The sequence below is a fragment of the Acipenser ruthenus genome, chromosome 5 (genome assembly GCF_902713425.1).
Source record: "Acipenser ruthenus chromosome 5, fAciRut3.2 maternal haplotype, whole genome shotgun sequence".
NCBI classification, from domain to species: Eukaryota; Metazoa; Chordata; class Actinopteri; order Acipenseriformes; family Acipenseridae; genus Acipenser; species Acipenser ruthenus.
The window spans coordinates 23,361,823-23,388,827 of NC_081193.1; the positions used below are offsets into that span (position 1 = coordinate 23,361,823).

The 27,005-nt window shown below is 37.9% G+C and overlaps 1 protein-coding gene across 6 annotated transcripts; it reads left to right on the forward strand.

The window, feature by feature from the left end:
- LOC117402837 (zinc finger protein 318-like) lies at window positions 1-27,005 on the forward strand. 6 transcript variants are annotated; one of them, XM_059023847.1, is made up of 12 exons: window positions 1-177; window positions 415-696; window positions 4,659-4,792; window positions 9,605-10,244; window positions 11,639-13,435; window positions 13,810-13,909; window positions 18,671-18,975; window positions 20,650-20,838; window positions 21,485-21,569; window positions 22,241-22,359; window positions 22,855-24,064; window positions 24,647-27,005. In XM_059023847.1, exons 2-12 carry the CDS (start codon window positions 421-423, stop codon window positions 25,120-25,122), a joined length of 5,331 nt encoding a protein of 1,776 aa, XP_058879830.1. In that variant the 5' UTR covers window positions 1-177; window positions 415-420; the 3' UTR covers window positions 25,123-27,005. The 6 variants fall into 6 exon arrangements, 5 of the variants coding, with proteins under 5 accessions (XP_058879830.1, XP_033860266.3, XP_033860264.3 ...); XR_004544511.3 differs by lacking the exon at window positions 1-177 and having other exon boundaries at window positions 224-696; window positions 24,647-26,714; window positions 26,817-27,005; XM_034004375.3 differs by lacking the exon at window positions 1-177 and having other exon boundaries at window positions 224-696; window positions 22,855-23,016; window positions 26,651-26,714; window positions 26,817-27,005.

Here is a 27,005-nt window from a genome sequence, read left to right on the forward strand (position 1 = left end):
ATTAAACATAAGCAATTTGTGTTTACTTTTAAGAGCTCTTCGAATAACATCTGGTATAAGGTCTGAGTTTATTATTACTGTTTAAACACATATAGCCTGGTTCGCATGGGACTAAAAATCACAACATAAACTGGACGCCTCCCCCTCCACACACAAATAACCAGTAAAAATATACAGGTATATATAAAAAAAAATCCTTTGAACAACTCCTGGTTGGTTTTAGTTGTCCACTGTTAGTTACGCTATTTTCCTTTTTTCAATGCAGGATCGACCATGTAGTGGTCGGCGGAATCAAACAGATAATAGTAATTACCAAACGAACAGCCAACATTTTCAAAAACGACATTTTATGAAGTATTAAAGTATTAAAACATATACCGTTTTTGAAAATTATTTTGCCTCATTTTCCTGCAGGCCGCAATGTTCCGCGGACTGCCGCACCGAGGAGGCAAGGACGAGAGAGGAGAGAGGCATGCACAGCATTACCCACCCCGGGGTCACTCGCCTCCGCCGGGGGGATATCACCGGGACAAGCGGGAGGACAGGGAGCGTTACCACTTCTCTGGGTACCGCGGAAAGCCTGATGGCTACCGACGCTCTCCTCCTGGGAGGAGGTATCCCTCCCCGGGCAGGAGCAGTAACCGAGGACCGGTGAGCGAGTACCGTGGGCCTCCACCAATTGATCATTCAGACAGGGTAAATAGGATGTCCTTGTATTGTCGATATTTCTACAGTATAAGACATGAGTTTATTATTACTGTTTAAACACATAAGGCCGATTTACACGGGACTAAAAATCACCAATAAACTGGTTTTGGAATTTTTACCTACATAGGTGAAATTTAGTCACGTGCAAACAGTCAATTTATTTTTAGAACAGATATTTTTTTCAGAGGTCCTTTGAGAATTTTTTCACAGGAAATCGGTACCTGGTTTTGTAAAATTACAAACTCAGGCGTCCTGTCTTTTTAGTCCTGTGCGAATCGACCATGTCATTGTCAATGTTAGAATTGATGCAGCATTCGCTTCAAAGCAATACCAGCCTTTACAATAAACCATAGTGTAATATTACAGTTGGTATGATCTGTCCTGAGATTCTCCAGTTCATTAAAACGCTAGGGTTGTGCGTAACCAAATCGGGGACAAGCGAAAATACAAAACATAATTGAAGATACGTATGGAAATACATATCACTCAAGTGGCGGCTAACTATATGGTACTATCTCAGGATCATCCCCAGCTGAATACTAATTTATTACCAATTGCAGCGAAAAAATATGTGGAACGAAGTTGGGGACTAGCTGATCCCAGTTTTCGGACAGAGTTCAAGATTAACCTTTTTTGTGCTACCAAACAGGAACTGAAGGGGGCCTCAAAATCTGAGTGATTGGTTCCAGCTAATTATATTTTAAGAGTGGTATTTTATCAATACACCATCAAAATCTTATTTTAAGAAACCTAACTTCTTAATTCTTATTGCCTTTTACCTACTGCCTGCATCGACTAACTGTCTGACACTCTCACATTCACAACAGATTGAGTTTATAAAATAGGCTATACAGCAAGGTAACTTTCTCTGTTGGTCTTGATGTATTTTAACATTGTAACATATTAACTGTTTACTTACTTTACTATAAAATACCTGTCTATTCCTTTCGTGCCACCAGTTGAAAGGGAGCTACACCTGTGCCTTCGCAGAGATGTGCCAGTTTTGTGGCTGTCATACACAAACATTTGACAAGCAATGAATCCAGTCACATGGTCATTATTTTCATTCGCTATGATTTCAAAAGAATTCCACACTCCTGATTTACCTTGCAAACTATTATCCACTACATGATATAAACTCTGCGCTATCATTTGTTTCACCTCGTCCACAGATATTTAATACCACCAAGCAGACGTGATAAAAGATCTTGCGACGTATCAAACAAGCGGCAATACAAACAGAGAACACTGCTTAGTCAACTGACTCCTCCCAAATCGCCTTCTGCTTTAGTGCAGGAAATACCAGAACATTTACCTTCTAATAGGTTAGTTGGGAAAGGGTTACAGACAAGTACGCTGAAAGGACAGAAAACATTTTTGGTGAATCAAATTCAGACCTGAGCCTTACCTGAAAATTAAGTTTTTGGACCTGCACCCAAACCTCAAACCGCGAAAAAGTTCACATTCCGACCTGAATCCGACCCGCTTTTACGTGTCACCCGTGAGTACCCGACCCGATGCAGGATTCTTAACAGGTGGTTCATCCCAGTCAATAGCAAGGTTATGAAGGACCACACATGCAACAGTGCTGTTGCTGGCTCGTACACAACTGGTACGCAAACCAAAGGAGTGACGAGCAAAACGTTGTTTTAAAATTCAGAAAGTTCTTTAGATGTGGGTTCTCGCTTTTCTATCTCTGCTGGCGATTTTTGCACAGGTGTCAACCAAGAGGACTCCACATATAAGCCTTCCTCGAAATTATTTTTTATGTGTCTGTTGTCGAAAATTCGAGCATCGTGTGTGCTGCCTGCCCATCTTGCTACCACGTTGCGTATTCTTAGTTTATGGTCACACACCATCTTACAATTGACTGAAGTATACCCATGCCTGTTAATGTAAGCCGGATCCTTATGTTGCCTGTGAAAGTGAATGCGGATGTGTGTAAAGTCAACAGCTCCAACAACTGGTATTCCTGCTTTGGTGTAAAACGCTGTGAGGTTGTCCCACTGCTCCTCTTCATTTGGCATGGCAATAGAGCATTCATGTCACGCTGCAATAAATTTCATGACCTTTTGAACCGTATGACAGACGGTGCTCTCATGTACATTTATCAAATCACCCCCACAACACAAAAGGATCCAGTGGCAAAAAAACGCAGTATGAATAAATAACCTGCAGTGTGGGGTCAGTGGGATGCCCTCCTGTTCCTCTGGTTCATAGCTGTGGTTCCAGTATCTCAATCAATTTTCTGGCACTATTCTTGGAAAAACGATACCATCTTTTAAACTCCTGGTCGTTGTTTGTGGTAAACGGGTCGTGCAAAGAGCGATAACGCATGGATATTATTCGGGCAGACTTTTTTTTTTTTATAAAATAGGCCTACATTAAGTGGAATAAGGATGAAACTGGTTTTGTTGCAAACGTTTTTGCAGGTGCAGGGGATAATTAACAATCAAATAAATTAAACAATTAAACAAAATGTGCATACGCACATGTTTTGTGCCGGGAGGATATTAACCCCCTCCCAGCTGTGTTACAGCATGTGTATTCCACCCCCAAAAAGACAAAGGCAGGACTATTCAACTCCTATCTGTTGTCCACACGAAAACTTTAAAAATATATTAACAAATACAAATAAATGTCTGGTATACATCAGATACCATAACAACAAATACTGTGCCTATTTGCATCTTTTAGCAGGTTCCCTTTTTGACATTAAACAGATGCACAGGAGAATTGAGATTTCAGTAATGCACAAGATACATGTACAACATAAAAGAACGTTTTAAGTGGTATCTCTGTTAACACAGGAGTAATACATTCTTGTCCATTTCAGACAATTTCTGGTGTGGCGATTCAAATAGAGGCATTCTGGCAAATCATTATTGTCCAACATTTAATGCGTGATTGGTGTCTCAGGCAATTAGAGTGGATCGTAATCAGCCTATAGGGTTGGAATAACCCCACTCACTCTAACAAACATGTTGTATGTTAAGAAATGCACTAACATGTGAACTCTTTTTGAAATTTTACAGAAGAGTTACGCTATGATGACAATTGGCTGGTTTCATAGACCTTGATTATTATTATTATTATTATTATTATTATTATTATTATTATTGTTTGTTTATTTAGCAGACGCCTTTATCCAAGGCGACTTAGAGACTGGGTGTGTGAACTCTGCATCAGCTACAGAGTCACTTACAACAACGTCTCACCCGAAAGACGGAGCACAAGGAGGTTAAAGTGACTTGCTCAAGGTCACACAGTGAGTCAGTGGCTGAGGTGGGATTTGAACTGGGGTTTCTTTAACCACCAGACCACACAGCCTCCTGGTTAGCTCTAATAGTGAAATGCCTAAAGTTAATTTAGGGGTTATCCAAAATGATTCTATAATGTGGTCAAACTAGTCCCCATTTAACACTTTTCATCCTTGACCTTTCTGTAGGGGTATAACGATTCATTGTGTATCGCTGAACAGGGATACTTTCTTTACATGATATATCGTATTATAATGGAGGTTTGTATTGTGATACAAGACCAAAAGCACAGCAAGCTCATTGTAGTTTACCAAATGATTCTTTAATGAAGAGTACATGTTTTATAGTTGATATGAATACATACTCTCCCTATGCTATTTAATTTTTGTCTACAAGTAGCCCATCAGGACCATCACATGTATCGTGATACATAACATATCGTGACAGTAGCATACTGTTACTCGCCTGTTTCTCTGCAGAAATTGTTAAGTATCTGTCAAAAAATTAATGTCATTTTTACTATTTGTTTTTTTTGTATTTTGTTTTGTATTGTTTTTTTCATATCCAGTGGTGAGGGACAATGAATATGACCCCAGCTGGATTGAAAAACCACAAAACTCACTGAAATATAAAAAACATTGGCACGCAATTGTTGCAGAGAAAATTAATTCCTGTTTGTTTTACTTGCAGATACTGTCTTCATCTCCACCGCATTCTAGCATCCCCCTTGATCACAGTTTGATAATCACAGTTGGGAATGAACGGAGCCATAGTGGCTCACCAGACCACAGGAGAGATGACCCTCCAATCAATCACAGATACAGGTACAAATATCAAAATATTTTGTTGATACTAACAGATTTATTCACACGTTATGCAGTTCTTTTTTGTCCTAAGATGCATGCTTAAATAGATCATTCTACTGTTAATGCACTTCAAACCACGCAGGCTGTGTTCTGCTATGCAAAATATATGTAACAAATTTAATAAACTTACCCGTCACAAGCGATTTCCGACTCCGTCACCAGTTTTCTGATAAAAAGCCCATCTCTTCAATGTTACAATTGACTTGTTTTATTTTTTTTCTGGCATGGCAAATCAGTCTGTCTTTATTGTGCACTGCAGTTACACAGCGCTGCCAAAAACAAAGCGAACGAGACAAGGCATGGAAATGTAAAAGTTGAGTTGCTTTTGTGCATTTTCATTTGCAAGTGAACTGTGACATTAGGGCCTTATCAAGCACTATATTCTACAATTTTGAAGACTGACTTTGGATACTGTTTTAATTCTGGAAATTGGTGTTGTTATTGTTAAATCGTTTGCTAAATTGCATTTCCTTTTATGTTTCAAGCAGTTCTGTGCATGGGTAACAATTTTGATTTCATTTTGCTGTTGTGTCGTTAATGGGGAATTTTACATACTGCTACAATATGTACCGGTGTCCCAGGAAATAAGTTGATTGGGAAATAAGTTGATCGAGCTCTAGAATTTAAAGGGGAGGTTCCATTGTTTCTAATTTAAATGAGCCTAGGCTAGGAAATAAGTAGATCGAGCCCAGGAAATAAGTTGATCTGATATATTAATGAACAATAAATAATTTACAATTAATTTTATAAGTATAATTTATATCAATTAGTAGATCTGATTTATTCGACAGTATGCTGCTAGATAAGATGATGTGAATATCGCTTTAGATCCGATATATTAGCCTAACAAAAATGCATAATTTAAAATGACTTTTGTACGTATAATTTACATTAACATGTAGATCGGATATATTCGACAGTATTACGCTAGATAAGGGAATGTGAATATTGCTGTAATATATATTAGCAGCAAATAAATAATTTAAAATGAATTGTATGATTGTACATTTCTGATTGTGTATTTCTGTTTGTGTAACAAACGTTAACTAGCAAAATGTGTTGCGTATTAATGTTATTTTGCATTTCTGGAGGTGTTGTTGTTTTGGGAAGCACTACAGTATGGACAGCAGGTATGCGAGCGATTGTCCAAAAGTTAAAGCATGAGTTTCAATCATGGAAAAAATTAAGCCATGCTGCGATTACTAACTAGGCCACAGTGCACATCAATCATACGATGTACTTGAAAAACGTTGCTTATACAGTATTATTATTTTATGTTTGTTCTTTCATTTATTTTTACATACAGTACTTTATATATTAAATAAATAATTTAAAATGAATAGATTGGATATATTCGACAGTGTGACGCTACATAAGGGAATGTGAATGTCGCTGTAATATATATTAGTAACAAATCATACTTGCCAACATTTGGAAACTGTTCAGCGGGACGCTCATCTCCGGGTGGGGGGGTCATACGCATCATATACATGGGAGAAGTCATACGCAAAAAATACTCATTATCATATAATAGACGTACCCCCCCAACTCAACACGACATGACTATCATGACAGTAAAAATAGACATAATGAAGCGTTCTTACCTTTAAATAAGTTAGTGATCAATATCAAGTATCGGGACTTTCTTCCTATGCATCGGGACGCATTTGCGAGGAAATCGGGACTGTCGCGACCACATAGGGACTGTCGGCATGTATGACAAATACGTAATTTAAAAGTGTTACATATTTAACATTATTTTGCATTTCTGGAGGTGTTCTTGTTTTGGGAAGCACTACTGTATGGACAGATATACATACGAGTTATTTTCCAAAAGTTAAAGCATGAGTTTCAGTCATGGAAAAAATTGATCTCCCTGCTGCGATGGTGCACATCAATCACATGATGTACTTGAAAAATGTTGCTTATAGAGTATTATTATTTAGTATTATGTGCTTTGTTGTTTCATTTATTTTTACATACAGTACTTTGTATAATTAGGACAGAAAACGAACAGGAGACTGGTTATCATCATGCATGTATTTCAATTACAAGTTTGGGAAGAAACAGTACATTAATTGGTTAAAAACTAAAGAGTTAACGTCTTTGCTAAACCGTGGTAAATACGTGTAGTTCAATACCAACCAAGATAGCTATTGTAAGAAAGAGAGATCATACAGTATATGTAGGCTACTGTACATCAGCATGATTTTAAAAATGGTAAATTCCTGTAGTGCAACAACCATGTAAGACATAACGAACAATCCACCACGGCATACGTTTTTCATTTCTGTATTTGTCCTATCAAGAGGATTTGACAGGGTCCTTTTTTTAACATAGTACAAATCTTATCCCTTAGTAATACTATATATTACTGCAAGGAATACAATTGTCACGTTTACGAAGAATATGGCATTTATGTTAATGTATTGTGTGCAAACAACATGAGAGACTTTTTTTAATTCCCACATATACACGACACAATTCCTTACTAAAAAAAACTTTCGTCTGGCTATTTATTTGTGGTTAATTTTCTTCACCCTATCCCAATTTAAAAACCACAACCCTAAACCTAGAACCTTTTTTAAATAAACATAATTGTATGTGTAACAATAAATGTTAATGCTTAAGACATGCAGACAAATCAAGGTACTCAATATACTATTCATTTTTTTTTTTAACTCTGTGTAGGCCTATGTTTTGCCACGTCTAAACTGTAGTAAAGTTACAGCTATACTAATATTAAAATGTAAAAATACGACCTTGTCTTACTAATATGATGGATGCAGCATGTCATCAGATTATATTACTGAAACATTTTAATTTTGATTAAAGATTGACAACATTTTGACGTGTAAAATCATTTAATATATAAATAAATCTCCGAGATCACACATAAACTACATCAGATTGACATCGATGTTATAGAAACATAAAAAGACTGAAGTTTAAAACAGTTTACCATAGAAACAGTCGTCGATCACACATTTTAAAGTTCATACGAAAAGACAGTGTCACGAACACGCACCAACATACACAGTCTAGTAAATAAAACGGACAGATAAAAAAGCCATGCAGTGAACCTCCCCTTTAATCAAACTGTAGCCCCGCCTTACTTTTGTCTACTTTTGCCTTATTGCGCTTGCGCGATCAACTTATTTTTCGGTCAACTTATTTTCTATGACACCAGATTTAAAAGTATGTACTGTATTACAGTTCACGTGTCCAGCCAAGTGATATTTTCAGAATCATCTTTCTGAATTAAAATTTAAAATACTACTTTTGAAAATATAGTATTGTGCCATCAAAAACGACTACAGTACAACTACTTATTTTAAAACACAGACCTTTCAGCTGTGTATTTTTGATATTGTATCTTTTTTGTGTTCCCTGAAAAAACACACGTTTTTTACTGCTGTGTTATTCCCCCAATTTGTGCGCTAACAAATTTCAATTAAACAATCAACGTCTCCCTGTACAGTTCCTCAAACGCAAGTCATGTTTTTTCTTTCTGTACAAAATGTGTGTGTGCAGGGCAGGGGGTTGTTTGGGTGCTAGGGGGCAGGTTACAACGTGCTCACCTACATACACGTCAAATCAGATGAAATAATCAGATGTGTGTCACACTCTTTTAACCATCACTAAAGTTAAAATTTTATAGGGTCGGATATGTGAGTGCTGACTGTGTACCATATAATTAGGGCTTCTGTGTTTGATCGTGTAAAACCCGATAAAACACCCCTGATACAAAATAAATGAAATCGGTGGATAGCCAATAAATACAAAAATAATAATAAATACATTTCCCAGTGCTGCTGGACAATGTCCCGCCTTCCTGATTTGAATCTGTCATTGATTCGTTCTCAATACTTTAAACCCACCCCAACTACTGAATGACAGCACATTCCTACATTTCTATTGGAGACTCCGCTTGCAAGATTTAAAACGAGATTACAATCAGGATGGAGGCTTGTTAGCGAGATTTCAAACTGTATTTACAGTTAAGATATGGAAGATTTAAAGCAGAATTGTGGCGAAATGTACAAAAATACACAAAAACCCCAGAAGAATGTGCCCGTGACCACAGGGATTTCGTTGTGGAAGACAGCAATGGAAAGAAGGTGCAACTTAATTGTGCAAGTATTGTCGAGTTACTATACATATTTTGACAGAAAAAAAAAACGCTCAAGCATTTTGGAAAGTAACCGAAAACGCTAATTTCATACAGTATATCAAAAACGAAAGCCCTAAAAAAACGATTTACATAAAACTCGAAAAATACAATTAATAAAACCCGAAAAACAGAAGCCCTACATATAATTGATCAATTAGTTAGTTTGAAAAAATAAATTATATAGTGGGTTTTTGTATTTGTACCTGCGATTTACTGCTTGGTTATTTAGAATAAATAGAGTGAACATGGTAATGTGTGTAGCTATTTGTTACTTTTTAGTATAATTGTAATTATATTTGCAATTACTGCTGCATAATTGTAACTAATTGAACAAAATATCATTGTACTTGTAATTTCAGCAAACAATGCCGCTGAAATTGTAATTATAATTATAATTAACCCCAAGTCTGTTCCCAACAATGGTTTATGTATAGTCAAGTAAATTCTTCCCATTTGCATGTTTTTATGGGAACTGTAATGGAATTTTCCTTGTAGTTTGGCTTCTGTCTTAAAAAGTGCATTATACAGTGCATTTTACTACATGAAAAGTGCTATGCTTTTTGTGGTAATTCAGTCATTTCATTTTGTTATTCCAGGGGTGATCTGGAGGAAGACTACAGCAGAAACCCTCTACCGCTAAGAAAAATTTATTCGCGTAACCGGGAAGACCATGACTTCCTCGGGGAGAGCCCACACTACCCTCACAGGCGAGAGGAGGGACATGGGAGAAGCAGCCGAGAAAGAGAAAAGTTCCTTAAGCTCCACTACCTGCCCAAGGAAGCCAAGATACCCAAGTACGACATGGAGCCTGAGGGCAGGGGTTACTGCTCCGAGAGGTCCCGTCGGCCCGATCGCACCATGGAGAGTGGCCGTAGCAGGGTGCGCAGCCGCAGCAGAGGCAAGAGCAGGGGCCGAAGCAGAAGTTGTAGCAGGGGCCGGAGCCACAGTGCCAGCCCGCTCAAAAGCAGTTTAAAAAATGACACCAGTGAGGGCTTCCGGGAGCTGGTGCAGGCTCGCAAGAGAAAGGAGAAGGAGGAGCTGGAGAGGCTTGAGCAGGAGATTGCTCAGCGTGAGATGGCTGGAACTATAGGTTATGGAATCCCTGTGCTGCCTGTCCGGTCGACAGAGGCTGCTGAGTTCAGGCAGCAGCAACTTGATGAAGCGCCACCAATGCCTAAGAAGTCCATTCTTAAGAAGCGTGTTGAGCCAGAACTGGATTCTGCCCTTAGCATTCAGGTGAGAAACACTACTCAACTTGTTTATATATAAAATGTGTGTACAGGGCTCAAGGCTGCGACTAAAAAGGTTGCAAATGTGACAAAAAAAATGTTTTGGCAACTGTTTTTTTGGGGGTTAGGTTGTAACACAAAAATGCTGCCTCTCCCTTTAAAAGCATGTGTCAGTATTTATGAATGCGCTATGGTGTCAGTCTGTATAAAAACCTGCATACAACTGCTTGTAAGTGCAGAGAGGTGCTGTATTAACACCAGCAGAATACAGTAACCCCAGTTTCATGCAACAGTTGTGACATGACCAAACGTGTGAATATTGTGTGTAAAAATGTAGCATAAAATGAACAGCTGCATTCAAGAAATTTAGAACAAGGGCGAACGACTCAAATAAAATTACACTTAAGGTTTGTGTGTTGCACAAATAATTATTTTAATGCAGGGCTGTAATGCAGCAAAAAGCTCAACAATTAAACAAAAAAAGGGAAGTGAAAAGGTTACCATATCAAGCTGAAAAGTTTTCTTTGTGAACTCCAACAAAACAACTTTTTCGTCAGTCAAATTTTAGGGTGCCTAAATAATTAACACATACAGATTTTTTTCTTCTTTTGAATCTTTAGCAGCTGCAACTATCACAGATACAATAGATTTTGTTACATTGTTTACCGTCAGGAGTTTAAGGATGATTTAATTGCACAGCAGATTCTCTAGAGAGATGATGGGCTTATAATCTCTCTTCAGCCAAAGAAGCAGGCACACTAATTTTAAGATATTACCATAATTAAAAACAGTGTTGTAGCGTTTCCTCAATGAAGAGATCTAAAATATATGACAATGTGCTTGCTGTAGTGTGTTTAATATCATAAATAGCAGAACAAACTAACTTCAATTTAAATCTGTTTTTACTGAAAATTAAACAATAACATGTAATCATAAGAGCTGCCTTGTTACACTCTGTCAAATCAGAACTTCACTAACACTGAGCATGGGAGCTGCAGCATGCTGTTTCCCATATTACAGCTATATACAATTAAAGGTGCAGTCACCGATTCCATACATAACTCTTGTAGAATATTTAAACCATGAACAGTTCATTGCAGTCATCAGCTGCATAGATTAACCATCCAGTAGAATTAGGTAACAAACAGGTGAGTACAGACATGAAGTTACTGTTTTAGTATCACTTTAGTGTCTTCGCAAGTTGTTGTATTTTAAACAGTTGAATGTGATAGCAACCAACTTGCTCCTGAAGTGGCACCCAACAATTGGATTTGGCAACCAGTTTTTTTTGGGCCTAGGAGCCATTGGCTCCTAAGGCAAAAAGTTTGTCAGAGCCCTGGTGTACATCCATTTGGGTTTTGAAACTCTTCTCTTTTTTTTTTTTTTTTTAATAATTTACAGAGCAGTGACTACTCCAGCAGACTCCCTGAAGTGCAGCAAAGCAACAATTTATCTACAGAGGCGGAGCGTTTCCTCAACACGCTTAACAGAGGCATGGATTCTGAACTATTTTCTGCTCTGCTAAGAGAAGCAAGAGAGGAGACTTATGCCAAAGAGACAATAGGGAAGCTTACTGAAGGCTCATTCCTCTATGAGGAGCATTATGAGGAATCCTATAGGAAAGCAGAGCCAGAGAATCTTGTGGAGAGCGCTGGTGAATTCCTCCTGCCACACGAGAGGGTCAGTCACGATGGCAGTGGGTTTTCTAGAATTTTAGGAATGATGGGTGATTTCCCCAGCCCACAGGAAAAGCTGAGGCGTTCTCCAGATATTGAAGATGAGGAAAAATTCCTCTATGGAGAAGAGGAAGTTGAGAGGTCAGAGGCTCAGGTGCAGGCTGGACTGGCCCGGCAACAGAGCCAGCCAGGTCATTCTGGAATTGTCCACCGTCAGCAGAGCCATCAAGGGATGGACCACCAGAGCAAGCCTGTGGTCGGCAAGCAACACAGCAAGACTGCCATTAGTGAGCGTCAGGTGATCCAGGCTGCAGCTAGCCACAATCAAGAAAACCAGCCTGGGATTTTGCATCACCAGAACCAATCTGGGATTGTCCATCAGAAAGAGAGCCAGTCTGGGATTAGTCACCATCAATTGATTCTTTCTAGGATTCCGCGCCATCATCTTGGCCAGCCTGGGGTTGGACAGCATCAAGAAAGCAAATCAGAGATTGGTCATCATCAACAGAGTCACGCAAGGACTGATCATCCTCAAGGGAGTCAGCCACAAAGTGTGCACAGTCAGCAGAGCCAACCTGTGTCAGTCCATGGTCCACACGGGACATCCCAAGATGACCTGGATCCCTCTCCAGTGAAAGGAGAAGAGACTCAGGATTCCAGGGAGTATGAAAAGATTCAAACCCTGCTAAAAACAATTGGTCTAGATATGGGGGTGACTGAAATCAGCAAGCTGGCTGCACGGACTCAGGAGCGCTTGCATGGGAAGAAACCTCCAACAGGGTCTTCTCGTTACTCTGACGGAGAAAGAGGACGCAGGGTATCAGCAGGCAGAAACTGGGAGAACCAGCACAGCCACAGCCATACCAAGTCTCCTGAGTCAGATTACAACCAGTCCACCTCTCCATCCCCTACTACACGAGCCTCTCATGGTGAAAATCCTTCTTCCTCCTTCACATCAGAGTACAGTGTTAAACAGGGTGAAAAAAAGGGATGGGAAATCCCTGTTTTAGGGGAAAATGTCAAGCTGGCTCCAGTATCCTCTGCCTCTGTCCCCCCTACGACTGCCCAACCTATTGTCTCCTTAACCCCCTCACCTACTTACTGTATGCCACCATACTCTCAATACCAACCTACACCAGCCACACCAAACTTTCCCCCGCCTGGCTATGATCAGTATGGAAATTACATGCCTTACATGTCCACAGGTTGGCCAGTGTACCCCCCTCCATCACAGGAGCCTCAACCAGGACCCCAACAAGGTGTTGTGTCTGGTCACTCAACTGGTCACCCACCCATCAAAGAGCAACATGTGACATCTTCTAGGCCCTATCTCCGAGTCATCGAAACTGTGTCCCTCAGTCGGACAAAAGTAAAGCCCAAAAAAGATGAGTCTGCTCTTGTCCAAGTGCCAGTGATGGACAGACTAGAAAATAATAATTCATCCAACCGCATTGTGTTAGAGGGGCAAAATAAACAACGGAGAGAATCAGAAGAGAAAAACAAGGCCAATGAGAAGCAAAAGGTATGCTTTCTTGAAGTACAGTGTCATAACTTGTATGTAAACAGAATTTTATATCCCTACATACATTATCTTTGTTAAAAGGGGAAAAAAAGTGTGCCTACTGCATGACATGGTATGTATGAATGCTTTAGAAACTGTTGCACTTAGTTTCCCTTTAATTATATTGGTGCATTGAATGGCCATTGTGACGAGATAAGTCAGTTGTATAGAATTTCTTTTAATTCCCATTTTATATATTTTGTACCTTTTTCAAGTTTGCTATTTTGTTAGCTCTGAACTTCTGGTTTCAGACCAAGGAGTTTTTTTTTTTTGTTTATTTAACTATAAATGAAAAGTTAGTTTTACCACTGAGGCTGACAATCTGGCACGTGTAGGTTATAGAAGAAAGGGTGGCATTGAAGAAAGAAAAAGAGGTCCGTTTGAAAAGAAAGGACCATCTCATGAAAGAACTGGAGAGATTGCGAAAGCAGCAAGGTAATGTTCATTTTTCATGAACCCTTTAAAACCCAGCCAAGGCCAAGGAGTAAGTAGCGGGGCTCCAAAAACTATAGTTACATGTCCCCATGTGTTGCTATGTAGCAGTAAGGCACGACAGGGTGTGGGATATACACGGGGTGTAGAGTATATCCCACACCCTGAAGTGCCTTTTTGCGCTTATAAAACTAACTAAATTAAAAAAATAAAAATAAAAAAACCCTTAAAAACATGTTTTAATTACAATTAAATTTAAATATCCTTCCACCTCTGACCTAAAAAATAGTCCCTTAAAACTTAAAAAAAAAAAGTATTAAAAAAATATATATATATATTATTTTAATAAACATTGAACTGATTTAAAAACAAAAAGTACTATGTATAGATGTTAAATTGAACACTGCCATTGAAATTGCAGCTTTAACCCTTTGCAGTCCATTTATTAAGTGCGTGTCAGGCGCGTCAGGTCCAATTTATTTTCACACGTGCAGTTAATTTGACGCGCTGTTTAAAAGTATTTTTTTTCCACAGTCAAACGGGTTTAAAAGGCCCTGCATATCAACAAAGCACTCACTAGGCATCTCCAGCCCCGCCCCACCCTTTCGTTCGCTATAGCTTTCACATATGCTAAGAAATAGATAATAATAATAATAATAGTCGTACTTACCGATCAATCATCTCCAGATCACTCGTTTTATCACCAAACGCCTCAACAATGCGGTCAGGGTGGCAGAGATTGCCTGCTGCTGCTCAATAAATCTGATGACCATTGATGCAGTTGATCCCCATCTGGTAGGAACATCCTGCAAAAATATCAAAACACTTTTAATCAAAAATCACATTTAAATATGTAAGATTGTAATACAAGTGTTTCTATTTATGATAACTATCTAATTGAGATGCATGACTAGAAGATAAAAAAGTGTAGACTTAGTAGCAATGTAATTTATAAAATAAAAACAATGCTAGTACTCATGGCTGTAGTATAAAATAAAGAAACAACTGAAAAAAAAGTAGTTTAGGCTAATATTAAACACTTGCCATAAGGTTGTTTTTTTTTTGCATTGAGAAACATTGAGAATTGCAATTACATTTAATGTACGTTAACCTGTCAATGTTAAATAGGCAAAAGGTCCACGTTTCTACAGTAATTTACAGTGAGCTACATATTTTTATTGTACAAGTACCAGTAATTGTGTTTTAATGTTAGAAAACCAGTCCTGCTTTGCCAGTGCAAAATTTAGGGTCAAAATGAAAGCATGACATAAAGTTAAAACTAAGCATACTGTTTAAAATCAATACTTACATGTATCAACTGATGGTCTGGAAGCCCCAGTTTCTTTTGCTCCTTCAGATCTCGTTTCTTCCAGCTTCTATGAAAATGAGCAACGACAAGACGGCACACTCGAACAGCTGTCTGTACCGAGTCAATCTTAAGTCCATGGTTTACTGGGAAATCTAGTTTGTGGCCAAAACAACTCTGCCTTTGAACCTCCATGTCCCGAAATGCCTTCACATAGTTGCTCCCGTTGTCTATTACAGCACACACAATTTATTCTTTTTTCAGGTCCGACTGATCCAAGACATCACAAACTGCTTCAGCAATATTGTTTGCAGTGTGATCTACTATCATTGGTACAACCCCTAAGCACTTTGATTTTAATGCCCAATCTTTATTAACAAAATGACAGATAAACGACATGTGTGCATCATTGTCCCTGCTTGTCCAGAGGTCGCCAGTACAGGAATAAAATGTAAGTCCATCCAAATCCACCCTCAAACGGGAGACTTCGGTCTCGTACATTGCTGGTATGTGCGCACCACTGAAGTATTTTCTTGATGATCTCATATCTTTTGTCCAATGTGTTTATCAGATGTCGAAGTCCAGGTTTCTCAACCATGTGGAATGGCTGCATAACCTAGCACATAAACAAGGCGATGGCATTTGTAATTTTATGGTGTTTCGGTTGATCCGTGCTGTACAGTACACCCTCGCTGTTAACGCCCTTGCTGTGTAACTATGCCCCTGAAACGAAAATAGTTTTGTTGCAACAAATCTGGGAACTATAGTGATCGTTTGAGAAAATGAGTAACGCAGGCATGTCTGTCGTGAATTTAGGTTGTCAAAACCCACTTTTTTGGCTTGTTAAGCAACCATGCGGCAAAGCAAAATTGATTAAAGAAAAAAAAAAACTTGAGAATCTGATTAACTTTTTATGTCAAAGTTTTCATGTCAGGTTGATTTGGAATAAAAGCTCAGTTTGGGATTCTTGCATGTTGGATTAAGATTTGGTGCACTTTGAAACGATTCATGTCAGATTGACTTTGAATAAATGTTCAGCTTCAATTCGGGATTTTTGCTTTATGTACTGCGTTTTAATTTTTTAACAAATTGGATAAAGCAAAGGCAGGATACTGCATACATGAAACAAACAGGTACATGTAATTCTACTTTTATTCACAATCTCCTCTCATTAACTTGTCCTTTTGTTATAACGACATGGACCCTAACATGTTCATTATAGTGAGGGTGTACTGTATTTTGATTTACGTTCCAGAAACTCAGTCAATGTTATGTTTGAGCTTTTGTGTTCAGATTTTGAGTTTACTCTGCCTCTGTCATATTTTGGTCTCGGAGAAACGTGTGAATATTAATCTGGATGGTGATCTCTTAGATGGGTGAATAGATTAGTGGTATTCCCTTTCATGGTATTTTTTTCCAACACTTCCTACAGACAGATTTATTAGCTTGCGGATCACTCTCTGTCACTTTAAAAAACGGGCACACTGGACTGATGCTGTGGTGTTGTTGTTTTTTTGTTTTTTTTTTCTAAAATCTTTTCAGCCAGTTCAGGGTTTTCTGCAGTAGCCATCACGATAGGCTTCAAACGTTCACATTTACTCAGTGTATCTTACCTCATATGTTACAACTTCCCACTACGCAGCATGCACAGATCATGTCTTGCACCTCACGCAGAAGTTCAGTGCTGCTTACTGCTTCAATGCAGAATCACTGTTACACACAAGCATATCATATTGGGTAAATGATGATAATATGATTATCGATAATAATTTTTCAATGCAATAAAATTATCGATGTAAAACATTATCGATAATATCACGGGCCCCCCCTGCAGTGCAATATCATATGAAATTTCTGTGGAGTGGGGGGGTTGGAATAGAAACGGTTTTCGGGAATAAACAAAAATATATATTTTTAGCTAATAGAAAATGCACTTTTATTTCAACCAAACATAGATCTCAGCTGTAAAGAAATAACCAGATTGCAAAATGAAACAAATGCATAATATTAGAGACACAGATGTGGAACTGTTTAAATCAACCGTAAGCCTGTCATTTGTGTCACTTGTGTGTTTCTGCTTCAAGATGGTAGTTCTGTGTGAATTAAGATTTAATTTTGCCATCAGAAATGGAGCGAAGCATCAAAAACTTGCATATAGTATTGGTACTGTCTACTTGTAGACTCCTCTGATTTGTAAAGAACGTCTGTTTCTTTAAGTTACACTTTCAAGGTCTCTTCTTTAGGGGTATGTAGAAATTTAAGAAGCACATGTTACTGTCTGAAAAATGTGTCTTACCTTTCACAGAGTTCACCAATGATTGTGGCAATATTCATAACATTGTCCAAGATTTGTGCCAAATTGAATAGCAGTATGAAACAACAAAAAAAAACCTGAACATTTTAAAAAGTTTTTTTGACAGGCGCTAGCACTTATACACATACAACAAGCACCTGGCTTCATTACATCCTTTACTGTTAAGGATTGCGTGTATATGTGCTGTAATGTAAATCTAAGGATCTTAAGTAGGGCTTCTGTTTTTCAGTTTTTATTCATTTCATTTTTTAGTGCTTATTTTTTAGCTATTTTCAAGTTTTATGTAAATCTTTTTTTTTTTTTTCTTTTTCGGAGCTTAGTATGTACTGTATGAAATTGTTTTCGGTTACTTTCCAAAATGCTTTGGTGGTTTTTTATATATATATATATATTTTTTTTTCCTTCTTCCACAATAGTAGTAACTCGATAGTACTTGCACACTTAGTTGTAGCAACATGTGAGGACATGTAAACGCTATGTTTTCCAGAACCTCGCTACTTACTCTTTTAACATTAGCTATTTTTTAACATATATATTTTTTTTAATTTAGAGTGACCCCCAATTTGGAATGTCCAATTATGTTTTTTTCCTCCTCGCCGCAGCGAGTCCCCACACAGCACAGACATTCTGAGGGCGTGTGAGCATCCTCCGATCTCACAAGCCTAAAGCCAGAATCGCTTTTACGCCAAGCAATCCAGAGCAGACTTTGGCAGGTTGTCGATCCCGGAGAACAAGATCAGCCTTGCTTTTTATCCACTCTGAATGTGCTCGGTGTCTGGCCAGTAAGGTTCACTGTTTGCGCTATGAGGAGAAGCAATCCCTGCCGTTTTCCCATCCTCCACCCCAGGAGCGTCCGAGCCAATGTGACTCCCCCTTCAGAGTCCCCAACAAAGTTAGTCCTCTTTGCGCAGCCTGGACGCGAACTGGCGCCGTCCAAGCTGTATGACATTCTGATGAGCCACTCGGGGGACCATTAGCTATTTATTTTTAATCTGCTGGAAGCTTCTCTACTAATTTCTGTTGACTCGTTTTGTTGCAATATTCTTTTTCCTTTTTGCTTTGTTCACTAAGCTAAAGTGCTGAACTTTTATTTACCAGATCCAGAGCTAATTGTCCCTCTCTTGCCTTTAACGTGTCTTTTAAGGAGAGCTTCTGCGTAAGAAGCGCAGGGAGAAGGACGGTCACAAGGACCCTTTGCTGGTGGAGGTGAGCCGGCTTCAAGAAGAAGTCATGCAGCAAATCTCTGTGATCCGTAAGGAGCATGAAGCCGCCGAGAAGAAACAGGCAGAGCTGGACAAGGTGGCTCAGATCTTGGGCCTGCACATTTCTGACAAACAGAAAAAAACTCCCAAGGATATTAGAGAGACCCCTCCAGAGAAAAGAAAAGAGAAACCAAAGAGCCCCGAAAAACCCTTCCCCGCGTTCCCCTCCAACGCCTCCTTGTCTAAGGTAGAATTCTTAGTGTGGGATATGCCAGATTTGCGAGTAGGTTACTAGTAAAATTCACTTTATTTTGTTTTGTTTGTATTGATGTATATTTTTGTGCCAAGTTATCTTCAATACCATTTTTTTGTATTCTGTATTAAGGTATGAATATTATTCATGCCTCTATGCTTTATTAAAATTCCTGTTCTGTTTATTTATTCATAATAGTTTAAAAAAAAAAAAAAAAAGTAGAACTAAATGTATTGTCCAGTTTTTCAGTTTGAATACCCACATCAAACACCGCTGCTTACTAGCAATACTGTTTTTTTTTGTTTTGTTTTTTTTTTGCCTAAATTATTGAGTTGCTGTAACTATTTCAGAGAATATTTACATCTGGCATGATTGCTGGCAATCATGAACTGAAAACAGTTTGCATAAACAAGTAGCATGCAAAACAGTCACCTGACAAACCAAAAAACAAAATAGATTTGTTTTATTGCATTTCAATAAGGCAGTTATAAAATGCAGAATTTCACAGCCCAGACCACTATCTGGTTCATAGTGTATACTGCACATTTTTAATAGGTGCTGTTTTTCTTATTTTCAAAAATAATGCAGCCCACAACACCCCTTTGCTTAGAGAACAAGTGTGGAAAATTATTATTTAAAGTTTAGGCCTGCAGAAAGGGTTCTTGTGTACCCAATAGACTGTCCCAACGTAATACTGTAACATCTTATATTGTGGAAAGAAGGAAATACGTTTGCTTTTATGTTTTAATAGTAAATCTGGGTCTCTCTAATTTCCTTTAACCCGTACTAGTCTTTCAAATGTGAATATTTACAGGTGGTTTCACAGATTAGCACTATTCTTGGATGACCTAATTAATATAAGGTTGTCCAAGGTTATTGCTAATTGAGTTCAGTGAAACCATCTGGTAATTGATAAGGTGTTGACATCAACTGGTTCCTAGCCACTGAAGGTTTTGGTACAACTACTGTGCTAAGTGGGTGCAATTTTTACTGGTGTCTGTCTGGTTTCTATTGAATTATGTCATTCATTTTGATCGAAACTATTAATATTTGATAACTGAATCCAAAGAGATTTAAATTTGCTGACAAACACAATTGCAGTTCTTCATTCAAATATAACAGACCAAAATATAAACTGTTTTAAGTTCAGGATCATTAAGTCCTTTTTGGTTTGTTTGTTTTTTTCCCCTTAAACGAATGTATCAGAAAAGAAAAGAAAAAAAAAATCATCCACAACTTAATAGCCATTGCCATGAATTGATTAAAACTAAATTGTTTATTTTAAATATTATATGGCTGGTTAGGGAGCTCTACATGATTAGATAGTGTAAGTTCCAGTTAAATCTTCACGGTTCTAGTAAGGATATATTTCTCTTCCTGAAGCAAGAAAAAAAAAAAAAAAATAATTGATTCAAACACAGATCACATTAAAATATCAGTAACTTCTTCAGCTGGAACAGAGACCTGCTAAAATGCAAGGTAAGACCATTTTGCAAAATGTAATGATTGTGTCTGGGCTTTTTTTTATTCTTTTGAATGAAAGTACATGTGAAAGTTTAACTTCAAAAGAACTTTAAACCCATGCCCATGAAGGAATTGTTTTCTGATTACTGGCATAATATATCTAACAGATATATAACTGTTTCCATTTATTTATTTTTGGTTTAGGAAGTCCCCATTTTGAAGTCTGGTCCTGAAAAGCCCAAGTCTAAAAGCCCAAATCGTTTCCGACCACCGAAGTCTGCAGATCAGTATGAATATTATGATGCTGGTAATCATTGGTGCAAAAACTGCAACACGCTCTGCGGGTCCATGTTTGATTTTTTCACACACATGCACAGCAAAGCTCATAGAAAGGTAGGAAACATTTGCACTTGGACTGTAAACATTCAAAAAGTCATATTAACTAACCGTTCAGATTGTTACGCTACCCATTTTCTTTATACTTGCCCACAAGAGAAATTATTTTTTCATGCCCCCCAATCCCCCCCCACACACACTGATGAGCAAACAAATCCCTGATATGTCAGCAATTGAGTGTATTGTAAAACATTTTATTAAATTCTACCAAAATACATTATTAAATTTAAATGACTTGCTCTTCATTAAATAAAAATAAAAAATAAAAAAAACATTTAAAGTTTGTAGATTTATCACAGCTCTCAAATTATTAATTGGAATTGCGTAGTCTCGGATGATTTTATTTCAGGTAACTGCTGCAGTTTTGATTGCTGCAGTACAATTATATATATTTGTTTTATACATCGGACACAGGAAGTTAAGTATATTTTTACTTGATTACACCATAAAAAGTTGTTAAACTTTGCCTTCAAACTTGGTAACTTCTGAAACAAATGATTACCTGTTTTTTGTTTTTTTTTACACCTTTTTTAAATTTTTCACAGGATTACTTTCTACTATGGTGTCTAATTGTTTTTCTAATTAATTTGTACCCTTAAATGTTGTAATGCGAGCACATGTGCTCTTATTACTGTACACTTAGACACAGGATCCTTATGACAGACCCTGGGCTTCAAAAGCCTCTAAAAATGACAAGAAGACTGAGAAAATCGTTGTTCCTGCCAAAGGTACTTTTTTTGTTCTTCTTTGAAGTAAATCCAATTATTCGAAGTAAGGTTACAGTCCGCACATTGAAGATGAACCTCAGTAGATACTTGTGGTCAGCTAAGCAGGCAGACCCTTTGATAAAGACATTAAATAAACTGTTCAAGAGAGTATGCTGTTCGTTATTTAGAACATAAATAAGAATGTATGAAAGTTTACGAACGAGAGGTGGCCTCGTTCGTAAACTTTCATACATTCTTATGAGTAGTAGTAGTTATAAAATGCAAAAAGTAGTAGTAGTAGCTGATTTATCTCTGAACTTTGTCAAGTTGGGTCTTAAAAGATCCAAGTGCTTCTGTCTCAGCAACATTACTAGGTAGCCCTTTCCATACACTCCCCACTCTCTGCGATGTTTGCTAAAATATGCTTTATGCAGCCTTGCTATGTTTCATTATGCATACAGGTATGTTTTATCTTCAGGTCAGTTAATCATGTTTGCTAGTGCCTTAATTATTCTTTAAATTAAAAGTTATTATTTTTATTACACAATAATGAAGCTCATGTAGCGTATGCCAGTCACAGATTTTCTCCCAGATGTGTTTTATATTCATACTTTAGACACCTTTTATAATCATAGTATTATATTGTTGACTACATTTATGGATCCTCACTCCATTTGTAAACTGTTTTACAGGTTCTGAGTTTTTGACCCCTGTCATAGGATTTTACTGCCAGCTATGTGAAGAGTTTTTTGGAGATCAGATCTGTGCTGAAGATCATGTTTCAAGTTGTAGTCATAATGAAAAATATAAGGTAATCACAGGTAACGGTTAGAAAACTGTTTATCTTCCCTGATCGATGAATGTCGTCATAGGATTTACTTTACCAATCACACGTTTTTCACACGTTGAGTACAGTAGCAAAATGATGTGATTTTTAAGTTTGCATATGTTTTAATAAGCTTTTTTTGTTTTATTTGACATTGCTCATTTAAAACAAAGCTTATTTAGACATTGCGTCTTAAAGGTGTTGAGATTGCATGTTCCATTGCTTCCAAGTCTATGCCATTCCAAGGCTACCACAGACAGAAGACACTATCACAGTTACCTCTTCATTGGTTCTGATGTGGATCCCCTCCAATAATTAAAAAAAACAGTTTAATTGGTGGTGGTATCACATTTTTTGGTGTGACTTGTGGCTTTCACAGGGCTTTTGTTACAACTACATAAAAATCAGTTTGTTTGTATTTTCTAAAAAATAAAAATAAAAAAGCAAAGTGATCAAGACTTTTACTTTCCCCCCTCCTAGAAATACGCTGACGAGAACCCGCTGTATGAACAGAGGAGGAATCTGGACCGTCAAGCAGGTCTGGCGGTAATCATAGACAATAAAGAGCGAAGGCAGACAGAGCTGAAAAGGAAAATGGAGGAGGACCACAAAGTTCAGAAAGCGGAAGAGGAGAAAGCAAAGGTAATGGTAAAGGAGGAAAGTGAAGAGCCTGGGAGCCCCATGGAGCTGTGTGAAAAGGCACCTGCACCTCTTAAAGGGGACAGCAACTCGAAGCACGTGGTGCAGCTTAGGCTGAAAAAAAAACCTGAGGAGTCAGCAAAGAATTCTGCAGAGTCTAACACTTTCGGAAAGTTCTGCTGGAAGAAGTCGGACAAGGAAGAGGAGAATGTGTCAGAACCGACAACCGAAAAGGAAGAGCTAGAAGATAAGGAGGATGGGAAGGCACAGTTTGGGAAAACAGAAACCATTGCGATTAAGCTCTCGGGAAAGACGGTTATTCCCCACACCAGTGTACGGATGCCCTTTAGAACTACCCCTGCCGTGGCAACCCAAGCAAAAATTCGTCCTAACTTGCCTGCCCCAGCTATGCAGCTCAGAAAAGCTAGCAGCACAGCAGTTAATAAACCTGCCCCTTTAAACGCCTTCCTGTCTATAAGACCTGCTGGTACTGCTGCCAGCAAACCCCTACCTGTTGTTAACAATAATCCAAAAAAGGATGTTATTTTGACACCTGATCTTATTTCGAAGGCATTTTGTGTGGAGGAAGTTGTACTTAAAGCTTCTCCTGTGATGGGAGTAAAAACTCCTGTCACCACCACAGTGACAGAAGCAAAAACTCCAATGGGGGAAGTAAAAAGTAACACGGAGGCAGAAGTAAAAACTCCAGTGCCAGAAAAGAAAACCCCTTCCATTCCTCATCCAGTAATGCAGGCAGTGAGTTTTAATTGTGATGTGGCAGCACCTGGTGTGCCAGAAAGTGAACAAAACTTGACCATACTCGTCCACCCACCTTCTTTACATAAGGATCGGGGGGAGTGGACAAAAAAAGGCGAAAAACCCAAATCAAACTTGGCTGCGGCCAATGCACAAGATCTGTATGATATTTTTTATAGTAGCGGTGGGAAAGGTTCCTCCGATGTCAAAAATGAAACGAACACAAGAAATACCGAGATGCAAGCCAATTATGGAGAAAGCACCATATCTTGTAGTACAGAATTGGAAAATAAAAGTAAGGAGTCTGAGATTTTTTTCTGAAGTTGAAAAAATGAATGAGAAGCAGTGTATCCAGAAAGTAGGAGATAGTAAAATTGATGTCTTGGCTGGTAATAAAAGTGCTGAAACTGGTGTGAGTAAAGATGAAACTGGTAATGTGGATGCTGGCAAAACTAACCAAGAATCCGTTCCAGTAATCCAAAGTCCTGGTGTGCAGGAAATTTCCAGTAATAATGTATCCTTGCGTATTGGCATCCCCATTGATGATCCAATCTCTCTGACCACAGTAACCCGGAATAAGGAAATCTGTGGTCAGAAGATTTTGGACAGCCTTGAAACCAGAAATTTAATATCCTCTAACACTGAGCCACACACCTTTTAATATAGAGGAGAATCTCCCAAGTCACGCTTTTCTACAGATTTCTGGCATCCCTGAATCTCTTGAGTTAAATGCTCCGAGCAACGACCCAGAAACCTTAAAGTTAGAAATGACAGATGGTGGTATTTCTGTAGATCTTGGCAATTTTGAAACTCCTGCTTTGAATTTTGAAACTCCTGACAAACCTTGATTCTTATGACTTTTGTTTTGAAACTGCAGATTTAAATATCCCTGAAACTGAGATGGACCCCGTGACTCAGGAGGTACAAAATGTAGTTGAAAATGCAGAGGATTTAAGATTGGAGATGATCAACAAATGCAGTGATCTAAGCCCTCCAAGCCTGGGAGCCGAATTAAATGAAATAAATAGAGAAGAGGAGGTGCACAGTATTTCAGGTCACCTGATGTTGGAAGATATTGGTGAGGTGGTTGGATCATTTGCCTTAGAAACTGATACCCCTGAACCCCCTGATATAAGCTCCTCTCAGGAAGCAGAGCAGTCTAAAAATGGACAGATCACTCATTTTACAGCCCTGGAATCTCTTGAAGCCAGTCAGTCAGACAACGTTCTGGAGAACGAGGCTGAGGAGCATTTTGCAAGTCTTTCGTCTCACCCTAAAGATGAAGATCCGAAGGATACAGGTCTCGTAGAGAGCATTTCTGATAATACCGAAAATAATCTGAAATGTACTTGAAATGTCTACATTTTTGTTTTCACGGTTTGTATGTTGATACTAATATGACATATTTTTAACGTTCACCGCTCTTCTCCGGTTATGTTTTGGCCTAAGTTGTATTTAATCATTTTGTTATTGTTTGTTCTTAAAGGCACACATGTAGATGCATTTTTTCTTTTTTGTAAGTTTCTTATTTTCCATTACTTTTGCCATTCCTGACACTTAAGTTTTTAAAAGTGGAATTTACAAATAAATGTAAAGGTAACTTGTACTGTGTCTGTACAGAAATTGTTCTTGTTCATGAAAATGTGTACTTTTTCTGTTAAGTAGTGATGGGCATCAATATTGATATTTTGGTATGATATCGATAGTAATTTCCATATTGCGATATTGTGAGATTTAATTTTTTTTGCTTCATCAATAACTTTTTTTAATAAAACTGACATAAACATGGTGGGTCAGTTGCAGCATACCAAATGTAGTCCACTTGATGTGTCTAACTAGTGGATTTAGTCCACTTGATTGGACTAAAGTTAGTACACCTTTAAATCCCGATTGCAGTGTACCAGAATTTAATCATCACAAGTAGATCATCTGCTAAATCAGACTAAACAAGATCCTGATTGCAACGTACCAAATCAGATCCGTGATGATCCTGTTCAAGTGGATTAACTTAGTACGCTTGCTTGTGACATCTGAAAACTTTATTCTGCACATTTCTTCTGTCCGTCATGTTCGGGCAGTCAGATCTATTAGAATAAAGTCTTGTACAATATATATAGGACCTACATTTAAATACACTTTTTAAACATGTACCTCCTGATAGCATTTTCAAGGCCTATGCAGCAGTGTCGACATCTAAAATGCAAGTACAGTATGATCCGCCAATTTGAAATGTGCATGAAAAAGACATTCAAAATGTCTCATTTAATTTGTCTGTTTTTTGTATATGGAAAACTACAAAGTGTTATGTAATTTAATATATTAACGTAACATTATTTAGCAGGTTTCATTAGACTTTATGAAGCAGAATTTGTTAATTCTATAGGGTGAGGCAAATCTTTTGGCCGTAGCGGCAGGTTAGTCCCCATTATCAGTCTAACTTGCTCCGATCAGTTAAACCAATTACCAGGATCATCTGTTTGGTATGCTGCATTCAGGATTAAATTAGCACAGATATGCAGTCTAGTCTGCATTTTTGTCCACTTGATGTGGACTAAATCACTGGCAATTGACCCGGTAACTACTAATCTATCAGTAATTAAGCATTTTATTTCATTGATTAGCATTTAGGTACCAAAAGCTGTTTGCATTTAGCATTAAGTTTGGCACTTTTGGCCGTCCATAGGGTGTTACTCCATGGATATTATGAAGGAAAGGATCACTAAGTTATGTATAATATATACATACATTTGTTTGATATTATCATTAGCAAAATACATGCTCGATATCTGTCAAATTTTCATATCGTTGCGCACCACTAGTTAAAAGTAGACTCAAGATTTGTGTTTTGTTTTTTTTTTAATGAAAAAACATGCGAAAACAGGGAGGACAGCTTCATTGATAAGAAGTGAAAAGGAAAAACCTGGCATGGAAGGAAGAAACAATTGGTAAGGAAGGAACTGCACCATGGACCAAAGGTGATTTTTAAAAAAGCATTTAACATGTACATTGTCATGCTGCTGTGATCCAGTAATTGTTGTCTGTTACAGCGTACAATGAAAAGAACTGAAGATATGGGAAAGAAAAAGAAAAGGTTTGAACAACTGACTGGATATTACAGACTGCCCATTTTGATTTATAAATGTGCTAGTTGGCTCTATCACTAGTGTTAATGTTGGTTCTGCTTGTTTGAAACAACTGTATTCTTTGTTCTACATTAAATCAAAGTATAAAAAACA

What these genes read in the sequence shown, in the direction of transcription:
- LOC117402837 (XM_059023847.1), top strand. Translation starts at nt 421, where the DNA reads ATGTTCCGCGGACTGCCGCACCGAGGAGGCAAGGACGAGAGAGGAGAG. An exon ending in CAATTGATCATTCAGACAGG is followed by an intron (nt 697 to 4,658) that starts GTAAATAGGATG and finishes TTTTACTTGCAG; the next exon opens with ATACTGTCTTCATCTCCACC. An exon ending in AGGCCAATGAGAAGCAAAAG is followed by an intron (nt 13,436 to 13,809) that starts GTATGCTTTCTT and finishes TGGCACGTGTAG; the next exon opens with GTTATAGAAGAAAGGGTGGC.